At 38.4% G+C, this 23316-nt stretch overlaps 2 protein-coding genes across 3 annotated transcripts; both read left to right on the forward strand.

The window, feature by feature from the left end:
- Window positions 1–1673: 1673 nt before the first annotated feature.
- LOC139150996 (von Willebrand factor-like) lies at window positions 1674–23068 on the forward strand. Of its 2 annotated transcripts, XR_011556317.1 has the most exons (7): window positions 1728–1913; window positions 2582–2690; window positions 4045–4362; window positions 7318–7565; window positions 8749–9050; window positions 9830–9959; window positions 22864–23068. XR_011556317.1 is itself a non-coding variant. In XM_070723509.1 (6 exons), exons 1-6 carry the CDS (start codon window positions 1827–1829, stop codon window positions 9855–9857), a joined length of 1092 nt encoding a protein of 363 aa, XP_070579610.1. In that variant the 5' UTR covers window positions 1674–1826; the 3' UTR covers window positions 9858–10628. The 2 variants fall into 2 exon arrangements, 1 of the variants encoding a protein (XP_070579610.1); XM_070723509.1 differs by lacking the exon at window positions 22864–23068 and having other exon boundaries at window positions 1674–1913; window positions 9830–10628.
- On the forward strand, window positions 17792–22858 carry LOC139150995 (mucin-5B-like). The gene is made up of 6 exons (XM_070723508.1): window positions 17792–17999; window positions 18408–18516; window positions 19042–19359; window positions 20089–20336; window positions 21064–21368; window positions 22723–22858. Exons 1-6 carry the CDS (start codon window positions 17913–17915, stop codon window positions 22748–22750), a joined length of 1095 nt encoding a protein of 364 aa, XP_070579609.1. The 5' UTR covers window positions 17792–17912; the 3' UTR covers window positions 22751–22858.
- Window positions 23069–23316: the final 248 nt, after the last annotated feature.

The raw sequence follows: 23316 nt of genomic DNA on the forward strand, positions 1-23316 counted from the left end.
AATTGTATCTTCATATTTTTCAAATTTTTCAAAAATGTTAGGTGCCCTATAGTTTAATGTTGCAATATTACAAATTACTTATAAAAACAAAACAAATGTGTAACGTAAAAAGAAAAGCAGACGAGGTTACAATTGTAGATGAAATTGACGTTGTTTCACCATCCAATTATCCCAAATTAGTTCCAATCGTGTTTAGAGATATCAGACTGAACATATCAAAAAGGTATAATGAAGCAATTCTCATGAATTAACATTCTCTATTGGGGATGATCGAGGGGCATGTCTGTCACTGTAACAGTAGCGAAATGAGGACATTTACATGTTTTTTGCACTTTGCCCTCACAACCAAAGTAGAGCCACAAGCCCAGAGTTATACTGGAGCGGCAATCAAAGAGGCTTCTTCGTTCTGCCTAGGCGTACATAAGTGGGGAAATTATCATAAAAATGTGTGTTTCTGGTGACCCGATATATATATATATATATATATATATATATATATATATATATATATATATATATATATATATATATATATGCAACATGTAGCAGCTGTCTTTTTTTCACGACTCCCTTCCGAAAGACCACAAAGTTGGAGGGATTTTATTCTTCTCTTTGCTATTTAATTTGAGCGCAATGATGTTATGTTTCTCTAAGTTATAAATTTTTTCCCTTTTGTTTGATGTACTAGTTATTGTAGAAAATGAGCAAGACAATGGGACCACATAGCATGTAGAGACGCCATGAAACTCTGATTGAGAGAGACCTTATCATAGTCACCATTCTGTTGCACAATGCAAGGTGATACACGATAAAAAACTTTGCGTGTTTTCATTTTCAAGACAACAAAAACAATAGAATTGTTGAGTTATTAACGCTTGTCGGGACATGACATCACCATTTGCATGTACAAACAACGGCTGCTGAAAAACTATATTGCCTTTGATAGGAGAAATATAGTACGGTGGCTTAATGAGACCACAGGAGTAATTGTTTTTCATACCTGCTATTATTTTATTTCATACCTGTAATTTTTATTTCATGCCTGTATTTTTTTAGTTTTGTCACCTTTGAATCTACCTGTGCTGATCGCTGTCAGCCTTGGTCAAAAGCCTACTGCCGCCTCAAATATGGCATTGTTGAAACCAACAAATATTTCTGTATACATTCGCTGCTCAGTTGTCCTCAGCATCGACAGTATTTTATTCACTTCACGCTGACAACTCTTGTTTTCCACACTGTGATACATAATAGGTGGCTGTCACAAGTCCTACATCATGAGCTGTCCTCATCGCCACCATTTCAGTAACTTTTCAATTTCTTGCATAAAGTGAGTCTATTGCGAGTGTGTTCGGGTAGTGCATGTAGACAGAGAAACTTGTTGGATTCAAGAATGCTAAATTTTGGGCGAGAAGTCTGCTTTTGACCCAGGATGATGGAGATCAGTACTTGTGGGTTCAAAGGTCACAAAACTAAAAATAATTACAGGTATGCAAAAAAATTACAGGTATGAAATAAAAATTACTGGCATAAAAAATACAGGCATGAAATAAATATTACAGGTATGAAATAAAAATCACAGGCAGGAAATAACAATTACAGGTATAAAATAAAGTAATTACAGGTATGAAATAAAAAATTACTTCGGTGGCCACAGTAAGCCACCGTAATGTAGTCAGCTACCTTGATGACGTGTAAAAAAACAAAGAAGATGCGCCGCTGTAAGGTTTAAAACACTAGGAACGCTTGCTTTTACATGCCATACAGCGGTTTCTACAGACCGGCATCCATCTCTCAGAAATTGAAGGCACATAATTCTGTCGACTACAATGGCGTTCGCAACTCTGCTTTGCTGTGCCTTTCTGTTCGGAGTATCTGCGTCTGCTACCATAAAAACACAAGAGGAACTTGATCAGGTATTTCACAAGCCGATATTATCTTCCTGGACGGCATCATTGGCTTGTATTGTTGTAATAGATCCAGGCCAAGAACAAATTTTGAAATACTATAAATGTCTAGTCCGAGACACGCATTTATCTTCAGATAGGAAGGTTGTTCATTCTGTAATTCTCTAACAACTTGCTGATTCTCGTTAACAGTAATGTAGTCCGTCTACTACATTATGAGCTGTTAACGGGTTATTTGGTCAGGGGGATAAGCCCCCACGTTGGTGATCGGCAGAACAAATTAATGAAGGGAATTAGGGAGGCCAATTAATAGATATGGACTGTTTTCTTTGAAATACTATCCAGAGATAGCTAGGGTAAAGTAATAGGCACACACTAGACACAGGTAAGGCTTGTATATTAAAAAATAATACATAACATTTATTGGTCATATTCATAACTTCTGGACGAATATTGCTTGCCATACCCTGTGGGAGCCGTGAATGTTTATGACCTTACTAAAAAAATTCTGAATTGAATAAAATAAGTCGCGACGAAATAATCTGCCGCTTTGAAATGTAACACGCTGAAATTTCCTGAAATGTGTTGCCGTAAACAGGAACATCTTACAAAGTGAAATTAACACAAAGGAGCAAGAGGATGAACACCGAGAATACATTTTCTCTTCGTCTTAACAGGTACCATTTGTCTTGCTGTCCGATTGGATAGACGCAAAGCTAGCGGCAAAGCAGGGTAACCCGGCCAAACGACAGATATCAGGCGATGACGATGACGAGCTTCCAACTGGTAATGTACTTTACAATCTTATCTAAAATCGCGGCTTCGCATAAAAGCTTTTTACTTTTTCTGCGAAGTCGATATCATCGCCTACTATACATTCGTTTTATGAATTCGTGTCTTGAGTTCTCTTGTCTTTTTTTTCCAATATACGATCGAGGAACGGGTCTCTGTTGTCATGTTCAGGCAGAACAACAACTGTTCGCATCACAAATATGAAATCAGATGAAAGCTGAGTTGCAGTTGACATTTTCTTTTTTAAAAAAGCCACAATGAATCGTCAACTCTCTGTCTGTCTGTCTGTCTGTCTGTCTGTCTGTCTCTCTCTCTCTGTCGTATTAATTTAAAATGGGATTTAAACATTATCTTTAAAGCATGGCTTTGATCATTAAATAGATATAAATTAAAAATAAAATAACACATCCAATCATTATATCAAAACAGCTCTCGGTCTTCAATTTACATGTCAGAAATCAAAGTCGCTGTAACACGTTGCAAACATATCAGGTGAAATTCCCATGTTCTTTCGTTAAGTAATAACTATTTTCATTTTTTTAATATCATTCAAACATGTGTTTCGTCAAAAGCTTCGTAAACATCCTCGTAAAAAGGAATTGGCTTCTTTGTGTACTTGCCGCAAATGTGATTTGTCAGGGTGGCACACTTACTATGATCAGCTTATTTCGTATCCCCAGTTGCTGAAATAGAGGGGCGGTATGAGCTCGAGCAGCAGAGAATGTAATATTAAGGCGGGCAACTTTTTTTCTGTAGGATAGGTTGGAGTAAAGAACTGAATGTATTCACCCAGATCTCAATACAGTAACAAATATGGGGTAAAATAATGAAATATTGCTATGGGACGATATGACGAGTTTTAGAAATAACTATAACTATTGGGGTGATTAATTTCCTAAGTTTATCAATGAGAGCCTTCCAAGTCTTGCGCTAATCTGATTGTCGACGATACACTGCCATGGCTACCAGTCTTCCATCAACACTCAAGCTGCCCTCAGTATTAACCAGCCACTGGTTTGTCTTCATATCGACCTATATAATTGAGATCTTGTTGTTTTAGTTAATAATTTCACTGTTATCGACGACTGCTGGGTTCTTTAACCTTTGTGTTGGATAAAGCTCCTTCGTAACATACATACATTCATTCATACATACATACATACACACATACATACACACATACATACATACATACATACATACATACATACATACATACATACATACATACATACATACATAAAATATGGATAGCTACATTTGCAAAAGTAAAAGTGACTGAAATTCCCGTAAAAAGAGTTGAACTGTCGATATCAGCGAACTACATTATGCTTCCTTTATCGCTCAGAACCAACTATCATCTACCAGACCTACAGAACTTGTAACTACATACTTTTATTGGCCATCGATTTCACGGCAACAGAAGAGGGAAGTTACGTCTTTGAAGGAGGTAACATGTCATACTCTTTCTACAACACAAGTGATCCCCCTGCATCTCCAAACTACACGGTCGTTCAACAGGATCCCATAGGGTTCCCACCTTATCCGACCTTCGTCACAGAGTGGTCAGGTGAACACCCTCCATGCACCAACCTCACGATCCTCGTTAACTTGACTAACGCCGATGGAACTCTTACCAGAAATGCAAGTTTCATACGAAGCACTGGTGAGTGAATTTCGAAGAGTTAGCTTAAGGCAATTTTTCCCTTGGAATCGATATCTGTCACCAAATGTTCTTCTCAGGGGGGCGGGGGGGGGGCGGAAGTGCGCTCAAAAATTTTATGCATACGACCAATGTAAACATTGTATCCAAGGTACTAGTTGCTAAGTAAAGAAAGATAAAACATGTTTGTCATGATTTACTTTGTAAACTTTAAATGTTGCAGCTATAGTTACGTTATGCATTTAGGTATGGTGCATGAAAAACATTGTTTGTTCAGAAGAAAATAGCGCAGGTGCATTTCCGATGACCCCTGACTTTAAGTCACAAGGTATCAGAGCATATCGGCCTGAGGGACCACCAACACGCGCATGACAAGAGAACCTCGTTGCGCTCGACCTCAAATACAAAATTTCCCTACCCGAAGACGACAGTTTGGAAGTGTGAAAATAAGACCATGAAATATAATTTTAACTTCCCTAAAAAGTAACTTACTATTTGGAACAACCGCAGCTGATTTTGAGAATGTTTTAGGGTAATTGAATGGTGACGTAATGTTGATTTCATTTACAAATATAATCTCATCTGCTTTTCTTTTTACATTACACACTTGTTTTTGTGAGGAATTTGTGATATTGCAACATTGAGCTATACGACACCTAACACTTTTTAGAAATTTTAAATGTGAAAATCCAATTATCCCAAATTAGTTCCAATCGTGTTCACAGGTATTTTAAATGCATATATGTCATTTCACTGTATTTCCAACATAGTCAATATTTTAAATATTTTATATTTTAAATACAACAGCTGTTAAAAAATGTCTAACCGCCAAAAATTTAAATTTCCACTCCCGTCCACAAGTTTTTATCTCTCCCTAATAAATATCCTGCTTTCCACCAAAACACTCCCTATTAATTGCTATTTACTCACTACAAAAATTACAACTGCCATCTCTTTGCCACCTGATTTTCCTCTGCCTATCGTTAAACTCTCGAAGACAACAAAGTCGTTATCCAATATAGGCGCAATCGGAGATTTCATCACCACCTCATAGATCTGGTTCAGCCCGGCGTCGTCACGGTCAATCTGACTTTATTTACAATACCAGACAATCCTAAAGACTCGTCAAATCGCAAGTAAATATCCGAAATATCGGAAATTTTCCTTCCTCACTTATCTGCCTTAACAATCCTAATTTCAATACTTTATAGCCTAGTAGCTGAAAATATCGGATATCACATGAAAGTGCAATGTCGCGGTATCCTGGTGTCTACTCTCAATGCCGTTGAGCATGACGTCATCGACGTGTAAGATATGATTCTGGGTTTCAGTGAATTAAAGCAGGTATATTACAATACTGCCGCATAGGCGGCTTTGTTCGACCGCGAAACATGGCGCGATACGACATTCTAAATTTATCATTGTGGTATACCTATAAATATATGGTATTACGAAGCACAGTCTTTCCTCATTTTGTGGAGGGACAGTTGCAAAAGTTATGACATAGGGACCGCGGTACTAAGCGTAAACAAATCTCAACCTCCTTATATGAGAAAGAAAATTCATCGACTGTCTATTTCATAGACCCTGTAGCTAGAATCCGTAAGTATAACTGTATGTCGTGCTTGATTTAGAAACGCACTGTACATTACTCAATAATCAGTCTTCCTGACTCTCGTTCAAGTTTTATTAAAACATATAACGAAAATACTGAATAGTTTTTTAATATTATGAGTAAATAAATCGTGATTTCTACCACATGCGATGAAACTAGCATCGAATGGAGTACAAGTGTCAGTATGATTTTAGAAGTAATACATGTACAAATGTATTTCAACACTAAACCATGCCATGCCTTACGATCTGGCAGGCAGCTATAACGAGGCAGTGTCATAAATGCCGCTGTTACTGAACTAAACTCAAAACTTTCATAGATCGAGAGCGCAGAAAAGGAGCGCACAATTGGAGAGCAGACTGACAGTTCAGAATGGGAGTGCAAATCGATAGCGCGGATTGAAATGCACTAGCGCAGATTGTAGTGCAGACTATCGATTTCTGATCTCTCGCAAATGCCTGTTTGAACCTTTTTACTGTGTACGTTCGTTTACTCGAGCTGTGAAAGAAATACCGAGTTAAAAAACACACTTCTATATCTATTGGACAACGCTCCTTGTCCATTCAGCTCTATCAGTTTTAGAATCCCTGAAGGGATAATTCTGCAATGGTAATTCAATTAATGAGAAACTTTCACAGTTTCTTTGAGAGGGCTGGCCGGGGCCTCTCCTCGATTGCGGTGTACGCTACGCTGTTACCGAACCTACGGTGGAAGTGTCTAGCCTTACACTGTAAGAAAAGAGAAGACCAAGACAAGAGAGAGGGGAATCATATGGAAAGTTTCGTAGCACTATTAGGTATACAATGCAAGATGCAAGGTCATGAATATTCCAAATTGATAAAGACCATTAGCATAAAATTTTAATACCGAAGCAATGCTCATTAATGTAATCTGCATAAATGAATATTAATGTACGTCGCATCTTGCACTAATAGGAAGTGCATGGTTTTCAAGGTAGAATGCGCCCTGGGGACAAATATTCGGACACTCAAACTTTTACAATTCTTTATCTCATATATCATGTGTGGAGGTTGTCTCAGTTTTTCGAAAATCGAAAATCTCATTTTTCTACATAGCATTAACGCAGGGGCGGCGGCCATTTTGAATTTCAGACATCGGTAAATCTTGGGTAATTTGTTTCTCTAGAACCAAATTTGCACGGTGATCCCCAATTTTTATTCGTTATTTTGAAAAAAGGGAAGTTGAAAGATTCCTTGAGGAAAGTTTGAGCAAAAGTTCAAGTCTTTTATCGACGTGTCAGTAGATGTGAATTGCAAGTTAAACTTTGCATCACGTGACTACTAACTTGGTTTTCTGGTCGTTTTATCTTCTGTAATGTACAGCCTGTCCTTGTAAGGATGGTGATATGAAAGGGGATCCTCACATAACTACACTTGATGGCTTTAGGTACAACATTAATGGACCGTGTGACTACACGCTATTGCAAGACTGCATACACACGCCCCCAAAGTGGAAAATAATCGTGACCAACGGGCAAGCAATCGCAAGCTCGGGTAGACGACGATTAGAATGTGCGCGGTTGGTCATGAATACATCCGACGTCGAGTTATTTCAGAATGGAGATGTCAAAGTATGCATTCTACATTGTTATTCTGCATTTTAAATCTTTCCTCCAATCTAAATAGTTCTTTTAAAACACACGCCAAGAGTAAAGGTAGATCTCTGTATACGTGATTTTATGTAGCGTTATGGTTAGCCTAACTGCCACTCCTGTCGAGATATGAATTCGTCGTGCGAGATCTAAAATAAAACGCAGCGTCTTTTTTTCACCATTGACCCATGACAAAGACAGAAAATATTCAAAATATCTAACCGCTATCCATTTGCTGAATGATTTTAAAGACGATTGAAGATGTCACCTTGTTTTCTCTAGGACGCGGTAATCAGGTGATTGACGTTCCGAAATTTCAGTCAATTAATATCCAATTGCAAAGCTTACGGCGAATTGTTATCGAAACCACAGACAAATAGAAGAAACAGACTCGCAACGCAGCATGGCTTTTGTTCCATAGTCGTCTCGGTAGACTATTTATATGGCTTTTCATATTAAAATGAGCTTCACAGGTGTTAGATTTTTTTGAGTCCTTTGTTCGTGGTTGATAATTGCACAAGAATATGCAAAAAGTACGACGAGATGGCATCGTGCTGCCAGTCGCGTAGCAACCATACTTACTTTGTGAACTCTCAGGGCAGAAACACTGCTTTAAGCCAATGAAAACATAACACGCCCACAGTTTCATAAACACGTCCTTCAATGACCAACTTTTAATAGACGATATGACTGACCGGAAACCATTGAGTAAAACAAGACAGTATCGATAGAAGATTTTCAAATTTGGTTGAAAGACACTCGTTATATATTCATAAAAATGTGAGAGGGAGTTTTAAAATGGTAAAACTCACGTTCCCGAAGCTCAAAACTTTCCCGTCTTCGCCAGCACGCCGATTCCACTCAGCACCACATGACAACAATAACACAAACTTTGCCGAACATACTTTCGCTTAAAAATTGGCGAAAATCCGGAAACTACCGAAGGCTGCAACCTGAGGCGAGGCGAACATGGATGACTCACATAGCCGCTTCACGATTTGAACAATACCCGTTGCGAGTCTGTTTCTATTTGTCTGTGTCGAAACCAGTGACATTACGCGTTGTGGCAAATATCATTATCGAAGGAGATAAGTAATCATCATGTAAAATTGTGTGTCATAGCGTCTGTTGTTATACTCAGTTTATTGTCACCCTTACACAGGTGAATGGTGTGAGCGTTTCCTCTGTGAAGTCGTTGTTCGTTATGGTGAACGGCTTGATGAACGTAGTTACCGAAACCCCTGACAAGAAAGGAAAAGTAGTGATACCGTATGATGACACATTTTTCCTCGCTGTTGAAGAGCACTACCAGCTGAAACTTGGACTGAAAGATGATTACTATAAAGGAAAAACGTGTGGTCTCCTTGGTAACAACAACGGGGATCGAAAAGATGATTTGTACATCAAAGGCCAGCGAAATACAAACGTCACCGCTTTCACGGAGTATTGGAAGGTGCCAAATAGGTAAGTTAGATTTACCTCATGACTTTAACTAATGTCGAAGTTTGTTTTGCACAATGGAGGAAATGTGAACCCTTGTAAAAACTGCACCTAGAAAGTTAGAATCAATGGAACTATCGTAGTATCTACTCACAATGACTGTATGTCACATGTTGGTATAGTAATGAACAGCACGTTACAAAATTAACAGAAGAGAAAATATAAATTTACCCTTTTCCTGCATATGGCAGAGAAAAAAACAAGCAAACAAAATATGCTGCCAGTAACGGGGTTAATGCTGCCATACCCACTCTATTCATCCCCCTTAAATCAAACTGAGTTTTCTTAATACATAAAAGTCACCGACAGTCTAACCAAGAATCTGTCGAGGAGTCAGAGCCATGAAAAACCCGTAAGCCGGATCAATAGGAGAGTTATAGAGATGTTGAGTGGGGAGGTCACAGTCAGCATGTTATGTACGCTCTAAGAGTTCAAAATTTGTCTGCCATTGGGATATTGCCATGCCAGAGGTAGTCTTGATTCGTGAACAGAGTAGAGACTCTCATGTCTTCAAGGTTAACTCAACTGTATTTCGGAAGTGTAGAATTACATATCGCCAGAGATAGGGCGGGATGGGCCCTCTTTCTCCCGTACTTGTTTGTGGTATCATCGAAATCTTGTTTTTTTACACAATACATAAAAGGTGAGGTCTAAATTGGCTCATATTGGGTCACAAATATTCACTTATCATGAAAGCTTCCGATGAGACTAATTATTTCTTTTCCATTTTTTCATTCATGAAGCTGTCGTGTTGAGAAATTAAAGATCTAACCCATAATTAAAGAATCGGCAACCGACGCTGACAAACTGGAAACGACCCCAACAGACCGGAAACAACCACCGAAATCTCGTACAAGAGTCTGACTACAGCAGCTGAGTGATCCTGAGCATAGGCCTCATCCTGAAGACATGAAGTGATACTGAAGAAGGTGATAAATCGTCCCTTCAACTGGAAAAGAATTACGAGTATATTATAGAATATAGAACCTCCTTGCCATTTCATTGCACTTGGAAAATATCACTCGTCTTCCTTGTGAGTTTATGGGCTGGGGTATAATTTGTCTGTACTACAGGAAGACTTATCACACTGTACAACCTTAGCTTTCTAGGTTGACCCTTTCCTTAGGTACTAGTATGTTCAAATATTGTCTTTTATTGAGCAATCCGTGCATGACGACACACCATAGCTACTTCGCTATCCGTCATGTGACTACATCGAATGAAAGGGCCCATGTCCTTGAGAAATTTAAAAAGTAGTCATTTAAATTGAAAAGCAATTATAATCTATTGTGAGTAGAGTTTAAGAAATGTTAATATAAAGACTATTGGCTTGCAAACGTTCTTATTTTGGTTTCCATGACGGTTTCCATGACGACGTTCCTTCATTAGGCAAACGTCGACGATCATCCCTGACAACTTAATAAAACAATTTTCATCAGATCTTTCTAATTCTGTGTCTTTTTGATGTTAACTTACTGTTCTTCTCATCGGTAACTTTAGATGTTTTACTAAATTCTGAATAAAGGAATTCGAAGGGGAAAACTGCCTTGTGGTCTGACGGTTTATTTCCTTATATTATCGTCTGTCTGTTTGTCTGTTTCGTTTTCCTGATAATAAGCATTTGGAACATGAGGTTCCTTTAAGATAGTACGCGCCTCCAAATTGCGTCTTCCACTTTTGCTCAAATTTGCCATGCGGAAACTTTAAATCATTTCCTTTCTTCACCTATTTGACGCCCCCTGATGAAGGCTGAGTGGGTTTATTTGTGGGCATGCTGTTCAGGGCTTATATTGCTCCGTTGACTGTGATTGGGCCATCAAAGGACGTCTTCTCAAAATCACTTGACTTGGGAAGACTGACTCTCTTATAAAAGTCAGTAATAGAGTTCGGGTCGTTCTTATTTTGTCTGCTACTGTAAAGCGTGGAGTAAACAGACTTGAGCTCTTCTAAAATGTCAGGGAAATTTATAATTTCCCCGCTATCATTGTTTACAATCTGCGTAATATGTGATTTCTAGAGTTTGCCTTTTCAAGACCTAAAAGTACTTTGTGTTCTTTTCTCCCTACTCATATCAGTTTGACCTCGAACGGATTATATTACCTTCAATTTTGTGATCCCATTCCAACTGTAATTCTTTTCTAACGCCTTCAATTTCAGCGTTAGCGGTAGATTCTTCTATTTAAGAAATTTTCTTAAATAGAAGAATCTACCGCTAACGCTGACTCTAAATACGTGAGCTTAGACTCAAGCTCTTCAATACTGTCCTTTCTGGCTTTCGCCTTTTGTCATCAGTCAGGTTTAAAGATGACTTTTTCCATATCACAGGATTGCCCCCTTGTCTATCTAAATTTACACCTATTGCCATATTGTGGTCCCCTCCCCATATTACCTCTCTATCTGGTTCTATATCTATATTACGAATCATTTCATCAATGTGCAAAAGGTAGGAAGCATGCTCTTCTTCATTATTTGGGCCATAGCAAATGATCAACAAAAATGGCTTATCAAAACTGTCAACTGAAATAATAATAGTTCTGTCCTCATCGTCAGTGTCAACCATCTTAATCAAAATTAAAGTAGATATTTCTAAGAATAATGGTAACGCATCTGCTATTTGGGGAACCGTGCGAGAAAATTAAGTCGCTTGGAAGTAAGCTGGGCCACATCAACTCGTCTTTTTGGACACTATGAGTCTCTGGCAAAAAAATAATATTGGGATTTTTCTTACTCAACAACTGAAAAACCCCTTTTCTCTTCTTATAATTGGCTATACCACGAACATTAAGGAAATAACATTGAAATTCTTCGTCATCAAAACTAATTAGAAATGTGACACAACAATCCGTAAATCTCTTCTTCAAAATTTCTTGGGCTCCCGAATTTTACACACATACGAAAAAGAAAAAAAACTCTGACTTCTACAGCGAAATCCGAAAAAAAAGAAAAACAAAAAAAAGCAACAGCAACGACAAAAAAAAAAACAAAAGGGAAAAATTAAGGCACAAACATGGCTTAAAGGCATATGTTACACAATGATGAACCGACGTCATGGCCTAATAGTACACCAACCAAACAGAATAACCTATGTGAAATCCAGTGGCAGTTGTCAGCTGCCAAAAGCGGTTTACGCTGAGAAACACCAAATACGACCTAACAGAGGCACGTTTAACTTACGGTCGATATCGAAAACAGAACTCTCACATGATTGCAGATCTGTATGATCATGGAGGAGGAGATACGGTCTCCAAAGTACCAAGTCAGTTACATATACACAGCACATTCCGTCGAACGGTTAACTCTATGGCTGGCTATATTGTGATTTTTGCGGTGGAGATTGTACAACTTGTTGTTAATGAAGAGCTGACCATTTATGAATCTAACTGTCTTCTTCTCGTGGTATGCTTTATCCATTACCTTCAGAGGGCTCTGTTTGACTTTGTAATCCGCATAGTAAAGGTTCGTTTTCACAAAAATCTCCGTATCTTCGAGAACTGTACGTAACGCCAGTTACTCAATATAACACTTCTTTGTACCAGAAGAGGGAGTTTAGCAATTATGTGCCGCGGTTTCCTTCAGGTGCCTTCGTTTTCCCGGTTCTTGCTTGGAGCACGGTGGGCATTGACAATCAATATGTCCCCCACTTTGTGAATTTTTCGGCCGCTAGCTTCTTCACAATATCAATGAAATCTTCACCTTTTCTTTCAGGTATTCCCAAATGCGGAGATTACAAATTTAAGGCAGATTTCTCGACCGATTCTATTCTTTTTGTGGATGCTTGTAATTCAGCCCGCAAAGTCGCCATCTCTTTCAGAAGATTTTTGATTATGGACTTCCACTTGTTCTATGTCGTCGTCAGCAAACTGCATGGCTTTATAGCGCTCACCATATTTCGCTTCTATGACTTCCATTCTACTTGACAATGTCGTTGTTCGACGATAATAGTTAATACGCTTTCTGAAATCGTTCGCACCTTTTGTTCTAAATCATGCAGACATTCTTTCACTATGGATTTAGCAAAGCGGGAGACATGCTGCTTTCTTCGCTCACCTCACGTAAAAGGCAAAGGTGTGCTGTCGCCATCTTGAAAGTACGTTGCATTTCCTGGCTGTCAGCGCCAACTTTTTTGATTTATTACGACGTCCACTTGCCATACCAATCGAGAAAACCTCGATAGAGAGGTTGCTGGTGAGCGTTCAGTTATTATGGCCGGGGTGGGCCGGCAAATTATTCCTGCGCATCAGTCAAAATAAGTGAACCCCCCTACCCATTGTACCAAAAAATTGATGACCCCCCTTTCAAGATGACAAAAATTTCATGACCCCCCCCCCCCACATTTCTTGAGTAAATTAGCTGCACACACAAACACCTCAAGGGTATGGAGCGATAGAATCCCCCCAAAAGAGCTTAGATTTTTTCAAATGACCTTCCTTACAAACTCAAAAGGTGTTAATGTTCAGATTTCCCATTCTGACTTGCTATAACCCCTCAAAGGGGTCGGACAGAAATTACTGGTGGATCGCAATATTTTTGCGCAAGTGTGTGTGTAAATATTTTGATATTTGGATTAATAAAAATCAGCTGTTGATAATGTTGATTCACTATACATGGTATTCATATATTTTCTCATACATGTATGAGGAATCTATGTAATACTTTCTCCATGCAAAACTATATCTATGCATTTATAGATATTTGATAATTTACATAAATGTACTTAAATGAAATAGGGTTGTTACAACTGGCATGTGGACAAAAAGTTTGACCTTAGAATTTCACCAAAAATGTTCATCCACTATACATGGGAGTCAATGATAAAATTGTGAATAATTTTTTTCCAATGAAAAACTTGGTATACTTGTGCATATACAGACGTTCAATAATTAACATAATTGTACTTGATTAGAATATGATGGTATTATGCGTACAAGAAATCTGATTATGGAATTTCACTGAAAATGTTCATCCACTATACATGGGAGTCTATGAGGAAAGTATGAATAATTTTTTTCCAATACAAAAATAGGTAAACCAATGTATTTATGTACTCTCGATTATTGATATCAATGTACTAGATTAGATTAGGGTGGTAACAAATGGATGTGTTTGCCAGAAATTGGATTTTGGAATTATACCAAAATGTAGATTCACTGTACATGGGAGTCTATGAGGAAAATATGAATAATTTTTTTCCAATACAAAACTATCAAAATCTGTGTATTTAGAGACATTTGATAAGTCATTTTAAAGTACTTAGTTAGCCTAGGATGGTTAAAGGTTGATATATGTGCAAGAAATTGGATTTTGGAATTTCACCGAGATGTTGATGCATTGGAGTCTATGAAAAACTAGGAATAATTTTTTTACAATGCTAACTAAATTAATTTGTGCTTTTATAGGTGTTTGATAATTGATACAAATGTACTTGCTTCAAATATGGTATTTAAAAGGTCAGATGTGAACAACAATTATGATATTGGAATTTCACCTAAAAGTATTATTTAACTTTCCATGGCAGTACAGGTTAAACAATTTCCCTGACAAAACTTGCTATATCTCTAATATGTAAGTAATACGAATTGTTCATTGCCCTCAGTTCAGTGAGCTTGATTTACAATAAGACAAGCCTAAGAGTTGTCAAGTCAAGATGTTCATGTGACAGATAATTATACTTTTGTTCAGATTTACAGGTGAATAACTGCAGAGGATGAAATCATGCAACGAATCATTTTTACCTCCCAGAATATTTATGAACACTGAAACTGCTTTTTGATGTGACGGATACTTATGAAAATAAGTGACACCCCCCCCCCTCTGAGCTGTTTGAAAAACACATGACCCCTCCTTTGCAGTTTTCAAATTTGAGGTGACCCCCCCTGGATTTTGCCGGCCCAACCCTGGCCATAATAACTGAATGCTCCCTTAAAAGAGCAGTTCGTAACGTCGAATATCTCAAGTAGGAGATCAACATGCAATAAATCTAACCAGCCTTTGGCAACGACGCAACCACGCTGTCTACTCTGGCATCATGACCTGTGATCTCTCCGTAATTATTTATTTCAAACCTGTAATTTTTATTTCATGCCTGGGCACCATTTTACAAGTGATATAGCCACAAACTGGTGACGTCAAATCGCAGTACGCAAAACACAGAAGCCTTGTAATTATAGCACAGTGTATTGTGTACGGCAATTTGACGTCATCAGTTTGTGGCTATACCACTTGTAAAATGCTGCCCTTGCCTGTAACTTGTTTTTAGTTTTGTCACCTTTAAACCTACCCGTACTGATCGCTGTCAGCCTGTGTCAAAAGCCTACTGTCGCCTTAAATATGGCATTGTTGAAACCAACAAATATCCCTGTTTACATGCGCTACTTAGTCGTCCTCAGAGCCTATAGTATTTTATTAACTTCACGCTGAAAACGCTTGCCACAACTCCTACATCATGAGTTGTAGACATCACCCCTTTTTCAGCAACTTTTCATTTTCAGGCATGAAGTAAGTCTATTCTGATTGCGTTTGAGCGGTGCAAGTAGATAGAGATACTTGTTGGATTCAAGAATGCTAAATTTTGGGCGAAAAGTCTGCTTTTGACCCAGGATGACGGCGATCAGTACTTGTAGGTTCAAAGGTCACAAAACTAAAAAAAATTACTGGCATGAAATCAAAATTAGACGCACGAAATATAAATTACAGGTAAAAAATAAAAATTACAGGTATAAAATAAAAATTACAAGAAAAAATTACAGGCATGAAATAAAAATAACAGGCATGAAAAAATTATAGGTATGAAATAAAGATTATAGGCATGAAATAAAAATTACTGACACAAAAAAATACATGCATGAAATAAATATTACAGGTATGAAATAAACATTACAGTTATGAAATAAAAATTACCGGTTTAAAAAAAATGCAGGCATGAAATAGATATTACATGGTATGAAATAAACATTACAGGCATGAAATAAAAATTACTGGAATAAAAAAATACAGGCATGAAATAAATATTACAGGTATGAAATAAACATCACAGGTATGAAATAAAAATTACCGGCATAAAAAAATGCAGGCATGAAATAGATATTACATGGTATGAAATAAACATAACAGGCATGAAATAAAAAGTACAGGTATGAAATAAATATATATAATCCCATGGTATTTTTCTCGGTTTGACGTCATCGTATACGAGTATTTTTCGCGGAGCCGTACAACTTCGAGCCGAAGGCGAGAAGTTGTGCGGCTCCGCGAAAAACACGAGTATACGATGACGTCAAACAGAGAAAAATACCATGGGATTATATATTTATCACATGAACAGTCTTCTTATTTTTCTTTTGACGTAGATGGATCAAAATTATCGTAACAAATTGCATGAATTTCGTCGCGATTTGTGTTTTACTTACGCGGATTACTTTCATTTAAAGAGTAAAGCGGCCCGTCGCCCAGGAGATACTTTCATTCATAAATCCCATCAAGCTGAAATTTGCTACATGAAATGGTATCTCCACCAACCAGACATACGGATTCGGTCACGTGAACCTGTCAATCATTGTCTCGCGCTGTACCGATGCCAAGGCAAGTCAGCCATCGGTACGGTGGACATAACTTTCATCGTGCTAGCGACGGATAGCCATAGTATTCAGAGTTATTCAGAATATTTACAAATAGATTTATGAAGTAAATGCAATGACACGATCAAAATAGTAATTCTCATTCTCAGAGATTCCGTGGCTTTTCAAAATATCACACAAGTTTACGACTGTGGCGAGCGCGAAAGATTCCGTTCGATGACACACAGAGTGTACCTCATTGCATGTTTACGCCCACAACGCTGCCGTCACCGGTCTCTGCCATGTCAACTCGTTCGTTAATCCCGATCTCGGTCGTTCAATGTTTTCTTTGATTTTTGCAGTGACAAATATCTCACCCGTAGATACATCCTAATTTTACTTGACGGAAACTCTGTTTTGAGTGTTGTCTGAGTCAACTTTCGAAGTACATCGGATTCCACAGCGCTGCAATGCATATAGGCCTACAGCTCAACAGTCAGTTGATGTCTTCGCTTCGCTAGTTACGCCGCGCTGCAGGTTTGATTCCGAGCAAGAATTTACGGAATTTTTTGTATGATGAAGGAAATTTATCGTTGTTAGTCGAATGACTTTATGCTTGTGCCTGTATGTCGCTTTCCCGAAGATTATACTGTACTCATTTATTCAGTTGAACTTCCGTTGAGGTGACGATTTCAGGTTTATCGCCAACCGGGATCGCCAGGTACGACGTCCACATTAAGCCTTACTCGACTGGATCGGCGGTATCCCCATTCGATTCTCGGGAACAGCTATAGTTTTAGCGACTCGAAATTTCGCTGGACATGCCTTCTATGTTTCCATGTGTGGATTTATCGGGTCACCTTTTTTGAAAAAGTGTCATGAGAGCACGGCATCGATCACGACAAATCGGTCTATGTTCACGTCGCGACCCGCATGTATGAACCGAACGGTACCATGCAAGAAAAAAGTTCCGGTTGATGACGTACAACAGGGGTAATTCGGATTTCTTATCCGTCCTGTTCTACGTCACACAGGTGGGAATTCGGGCCAGTTCATGTGATAAAGTAATTACTGGTATGAAATAAATAAACACTCCTGTGGCCTCATTAAGCCACCCTAATATAGTCAGCTATCGTGATGACGTGTAAAAAAAGAGGATGCGCCGCTATAAGGTTTAAAACACTGAACGCTTGCTTTTACATGCCATAAAACGGTTTCTACAGACCGGCATCCATCTCTCAGAAATTGAAGGCACATAATTCTGTCGACGACAATGGCGTTCGCAACTCTGCTTTGCTGTGCCTTTCTGTTCGGAGTATCTGCGTTTGCTACCATAAAAACACAAGAGGAACTTGATCAGGTATTTAACAAGCCGATATTATCTCCCTGGACGGCATCATTGGCTTTTTTATCTTGTAATAGATGTCACACAATTTCTGTTAGCAATACATACCAATAACAAATTCAGAAATACTATAACAGTGTCTAGTCGAGCTACGCATTTATCTTTGATGAGGAAGGTCGTTTTCTTCTGAGATTCTCTGACAACTTGCTGATTCTCGGGAGACGTGGATGTTTCCAACTTTGCTAAAAATTACTCTGAATTGAATGAAATAGCTTGCGATGAAATAATCTTCCGCTTTGAAAAGTAACACGCTGAAATTTACTGAAATGTCTTGCCGTAAGCATGAAAACCTTGCAAAATGAGATTAACAAAAAGGAGCAAGAGGGTAAACACCAAGAATACATTTTCTCTTTGTCTTCACAGGTACCATTTATCTTGCTGTCCGATTGGATAGACGCAAAGCTGGCGGCAAAGCAGGGTAACCCGGCCAAACGACAGATATCAGGCGATGACGATGACGACATTTCAACCGGTACTGTATTTAAAATTCTTATCTATAGATTGCAGCTTCGCAAGAGGCATTTTTAGTTACTTTTCTCTGAGAATTCGATGTCGTCGCCTACCATACATCCGTTTGATGAATTCATGTTTAGAGTTCTCTTGTCTTTTCTTTCAATTTACGATACAGGACAACAACTGTTCACATCACAAATATGAAATCTGACGAAAGCTGAGTTGGCAGTTTACATTTTCTTAAAACATGCATGCATGCATACATGTATGCATGCCCGCAAACACGCACGCACACACACACACATACACACATACACACATACATACAACATCCATACATACATACATACATACATACATACATACATACATACATACATACATACATACATACATACATACATACATACATACATATATACATACCACTGATAAAATATGGATGATAGCTACATTTGCAAAAGTAAAAATGACTAAAATTTCCGTAAAAAGAGTTGAACTCAAGATATTAGCGAATTACAGTATGCTTTCTTTTATCGCTTAGAACCTACTATCGCCTACCAGACCTACAGAACTTGTGACCACATACTTTTAGCGGCTATCGACTTCACGGCGAAAGGAGGAGGAAGCAGCGTCTTTGAAGGAGGTACCATGTCATACTCTTTCTACAACGCAAGTAACCCTCCTGCATCTCCCGACTACACGGTCGTGGACCAGCATCCCGTCGGGCTGCCGCCTTATCCGACCTTCGTCACAGAGTGGTCAGGTCCACACCCTCCATGCACCTACCTGACGATCCTCGTTGTCTTGACAAACGCCGATGGAACTCTTACTAAAAATGCAAGTTTCACGCGAAGCATTGGTGAGTGAATTTCGAAGAGTTATCTCAAAGAATTTTTTTTCCCTTGGAATCGATATCTGTCGCCAAATGATGTTCTCGGGGGAGGGGTTCGGAAGTGCACTCATAGATCGTATGGGACCCATACGACCAATGTAAACATTTCATTCAAGGTAGGTTGGTATTAAATGTTGCAGCGCATTTCAGTCGATCCCTCACATATTGGCCTGAGCACCGTCCCTCCGGACGGTGGCCTGAGGGACTGACAATACCGAAGCAATGCTCATCAATGTAATCTGCATAAATTGATATTAGTGTACCTCGCATCTTGCACTAATAGATATGAAGTGCATGGTTTTTAAGGTAGTATGCGCCTCGAAAGTGAAAGACTTAAACTTTTGCTCAAACTTTCCATAAGGAATCTTTTAACCAGTCTCTTTCAAAATCAAGAATAAAAATTGGGGGTCACCGTGCAAATTTTGGAACCAGAGAGACAAATATGATTTACCGATACTTAAAATTCAAAATTCGAAAGTTAAACGGATGAAAAGTTTTCCTACACCGACAGCTTTAAACTGAACTCCACATTCAGTGGAATAGTAGAAAAGAATTGCAAAAGTTTGAGAGTCCAAATATTTGTCCCCGAGTCGCATACTACCTTAACATGTATCGGCGTGTCGGTAGGTGTTAAACTTTGCATCACGTGACTCCTGACTTGATTTCCTGACCGTTTTATCTTCTTGTAATGTACAGCCTGTCCTTGTGACGAAGGTGATGTGAAAGGGGATCCTCACATAACTACACTTGATGGCTTTAGGTACAACATTAACGAACCGTGTGACTACACGCTGTTGAGAGACTGCATCCACACGCCCCCAAAGTGGAAAATAATCATGACCAACGGGAAAGCAATCGGAAGGTCGGGTAGACGACGATTAGAATGTTGGCGGTTGGTCATGAATAATTCCACCATCGAGTTATTTCAGAATGGGGATGTCAAAGTATGGATACTACATTGTTATTCTGCATTTTCAATATTTCCTCTCATCTGAATAGTCCTTTGTAAAATACACGCCAATGGTAAAGGCAAAAACGTAAAGGTAGATCTCTGTATACGTGATTTTTATAGTTAGCCTAGCTGCCAGTCCTGTTGTGATATGAATTCGTCGTGCTAGATCTAAAATAAAACACAGCGTCGTTTATCACCATTGACTCATAACAAAGACAGAAAATATACAAAATGTCTAACCTTTATCCACTTGCTATATGATTTTAAAGACGATTGAAGATATCACCTTGCCTTCTCTATAGTACGCGGTAATCAGGTGATTGAGTTTTGAAATTTCAGTCAATTATACGGTGAATTCTATTAAACATGATTGGAACTACATGTAATTTTTGGATAATTGGATGGTGAAGTAATGTCGATTTAATCTACAAATGTAATCTCATCTGCTTTTCTTTTTACGTTACACACTTGTTTTTATGAGTAATTTCCAATAATGCAACTGTCAGCTATACGGCACCTAACACTTTTGCAGAAATTTGAAAAATATGAAAATCCAATTATCTCAAATTAGTTCAAATCGTGTTAATAGAAATCAAATGATAATACAATACACGTTATGCAAATATCATGTTCCAAAGAGGTAAGGAGTCATGGTGGTAAAATGTCTGTGGCCACATAGCGTCTGTTGTTTTACTTAGTACATTGTCACCCTTGCACAGGTGGATGGTACCAGCGTATCCGCTGAGGAGTCGACATTCTTTGTTATGGCCAAGGACTTGCTGAACGTAGTTACCGAAACCCCTGACAAGAAAGGAAAAGTAGTGATACCGTATGATGACACATTTTTCCTCAAAGTTGAAACGAACTACCGGCTGAAACTTGGACTGAAAGACGATTACTTTAAAGGAAATACGTGTGGTCTCTTTGGTAACTACAACGGTGATCCCAGTGATGACTTGTACATCAACGGCCAGCCAAATAAAAACGTCACTGCTTTCACGGAGTATTGGAAGGTGCCAAATAGGTAAGTTAGATTTACCTCATGAGTTTAACTAATGTCGAAGTTTGTTTATAATGCACAATGGAGGAAATATGAACCCTTGTATAAGCTGCCCCAAAAAAGTTAGAAACAATTGAAAAGAGATAATAGTTCAATTATCGCAGTAGCTACATGTACTCACAGTGACTGGGACAGTGTGTGATATGTTGGTATAGTACCGCACGTTACAGAATTAACAAAAATAGAAAAATATAAATTTGCATTGTTTCTGCATATGGCAGAAAAACTGTTGCCTCATTTACTCTATTCATTCCCCGAAGAAATCAAATTGGGTCTTCCCAAAACATAAAAGTATCCGACAGCCTGTAAACCAAGAATCTGTCGGGGCGTCAGAGCTGAGGAAAACGCGTAAATCGGATTGAAAGGAGAGTTATAGATGTTGCGTAGGGAGGTCACAGTCAGCATGTTATGTACGGTCTAAGAGTTCAAAATTTGTCTGCCATTGGGATATTGCCATGCCATAGGTAGTATAGATTTATGAACAGAGTAGAAATCTCAGGCTTCGAGGTTAACTCAACTGTATTTCCGAAGTGTAATTACATATCGCTAGAGATAGGGCGAGCGGGGCTCTCTCTCTCCCGTTCTTGTTTGTGATATTATCGAAATCTTGTTTTTTACTCAACACATAAAAGATGTGGTTTAAATCTGACGATAAAGATGAAACAATGCTAATTCGATGAACATCAATACAACTACTGATCTCCAATTTACATGTTACAATTAATATTTTAAAGTCACTGTGACACGTTACAAAGCTATCACGTGAAACTCTCATGTTCCTTCATAAGTATTGACTACCTTCATAATTTTAATACAATTCAAACATAAATTGTTTTCGTCCAGACTTCGTAAACATCCTCGTAAATTGTAATTAGCGTCTTGGTGCATTTGCCGCCAATATGATGTGTATCCAGTTTGTTTGTAGACTTGTTTACACATACGTGTTAATCTACCTTCAACTCTCTTTGTTTTGTAACTGTACCCAATTAACATATAACTATTTCCTTTCGTAATGTCGGCTTATGTGACATATATCGACATATCTTACATTAATTAATCCTTGTTTCGGAAAAACGGACGAAAGTTCTGGAGGTGACGGTTATCTACGTAACAACAGTCACTGCCATTGTAGACGGAGAAAGAAAGACTGATCCTATCATGAATGCTGCTCATTCCACCATACTCCCACTATAATCCTGATACACAGGATACCATCAGTACATGTACAATCATTGCAGCATTGGGTCACAAATATTCATTAATCATGAAAGCTTCCGATGGGACTAACAATTTCTTTGCACTTATTTCATTCATGAAGCTGTCGTGTTCAGGAGGTTATCATCTAACCCATAATTAAAGAATCGGCCAACCGACGCTGACAAACTGGAAACGACCATGACAGACCGGAAACAACCACCGAAATCTCGTACAAGAGTCTGACTACAGCAGCAGAGTGATCCTGAGCATAGGCTTCATCCTGAAGACATGAAGTGGTACTGAATAAGGTGATAAATCGTCCCTTCAACTGGAAAAGAATTACGAGTTCTTAAATTTGCTCTATAGAGTATAGAACCTCCTTGCCATTTCATTTCACTTGGAAATTATCACTCGTATTCATTGTGAGTTTAGGGGCTGGGGTATAATTTGTCCGTGTAACCGGAAGACTTTTCATACTGTACATCAACCTTAGCTTTCTAGGTTGATCCTTTCCTTAGGTATGTTCTAACATTGTCTTTTATTGTCAAAGCAATCTGTGCATGACGACACACCACGGCCACTGACTTCGCTATCCGTTATTTGACTATATCGACTAAGAGGGTCTATGTCCTTGAAAAATTTACAAGTAGTCATTTACATTACAGCAATAATCTATTGTGAGTAGAGTGTAAGAAATGTTAATATAAAGACTATT

This window comes from Ptychodera flava, chromosome 15 (genome assembly GCF_041260155.1).
Source record: "Ptychodera flava strain L36383 chromosome 15, AS_Pfla_20210202, whole genome shotgun sequence".
Lineage (NCBI taxonomy): Eukaryota > Metazoa > Hemichordata > Enteropneusta > Ptychoderidae > Ptychodera > Ptychodera flava.

Bases quoted from the DNA above. Each gene is read 5' to 3' on its own strand.
- LOC139150996 (XM_070723509.1), top strand. From the start codon at position 1,827: ATGGCGTTCGCAACTCTGCTTTGCTGTGCCTTTCTGTTCGGAGTATCT. The intron at 1,914-2,581 runs GTATTTCACAAG...TCGTCTTAACAG, and splicing joins CACAAGAGGAACTTGATCAG to GTACCATTTGTCTTGCTGTC. The intron at 7,566-8,748 runs GTATGCATTCTA...ACCCTTACACAG, and splicing joins TTCAGAATGGAGATGTCAAA to GTGAATGGTGTGAGCGTTTC.
- LOC139150995 (XM_070723508.1), top strand. From the start codon at position 17,913: ATGGCGTTCGCAACTCTGCTTTGCTGTGCCTTTCTGTTCGGAGTATCT. The intron at 19,360-20,088 runs GTGAGTGAATTT...TGTAATGTACAG, and splicing joins AAGTTTCACGCGAAGCATTG to CCTGTCCTTGTGACGAAGGT. The intron at 21,369-22,722 runs GTAAGTTAGATT...TCATTCATGAAG, and splicing joins TATTGGAAGGTGCCAAATAG to CTGTCGTGTTCAGGAGGTTA.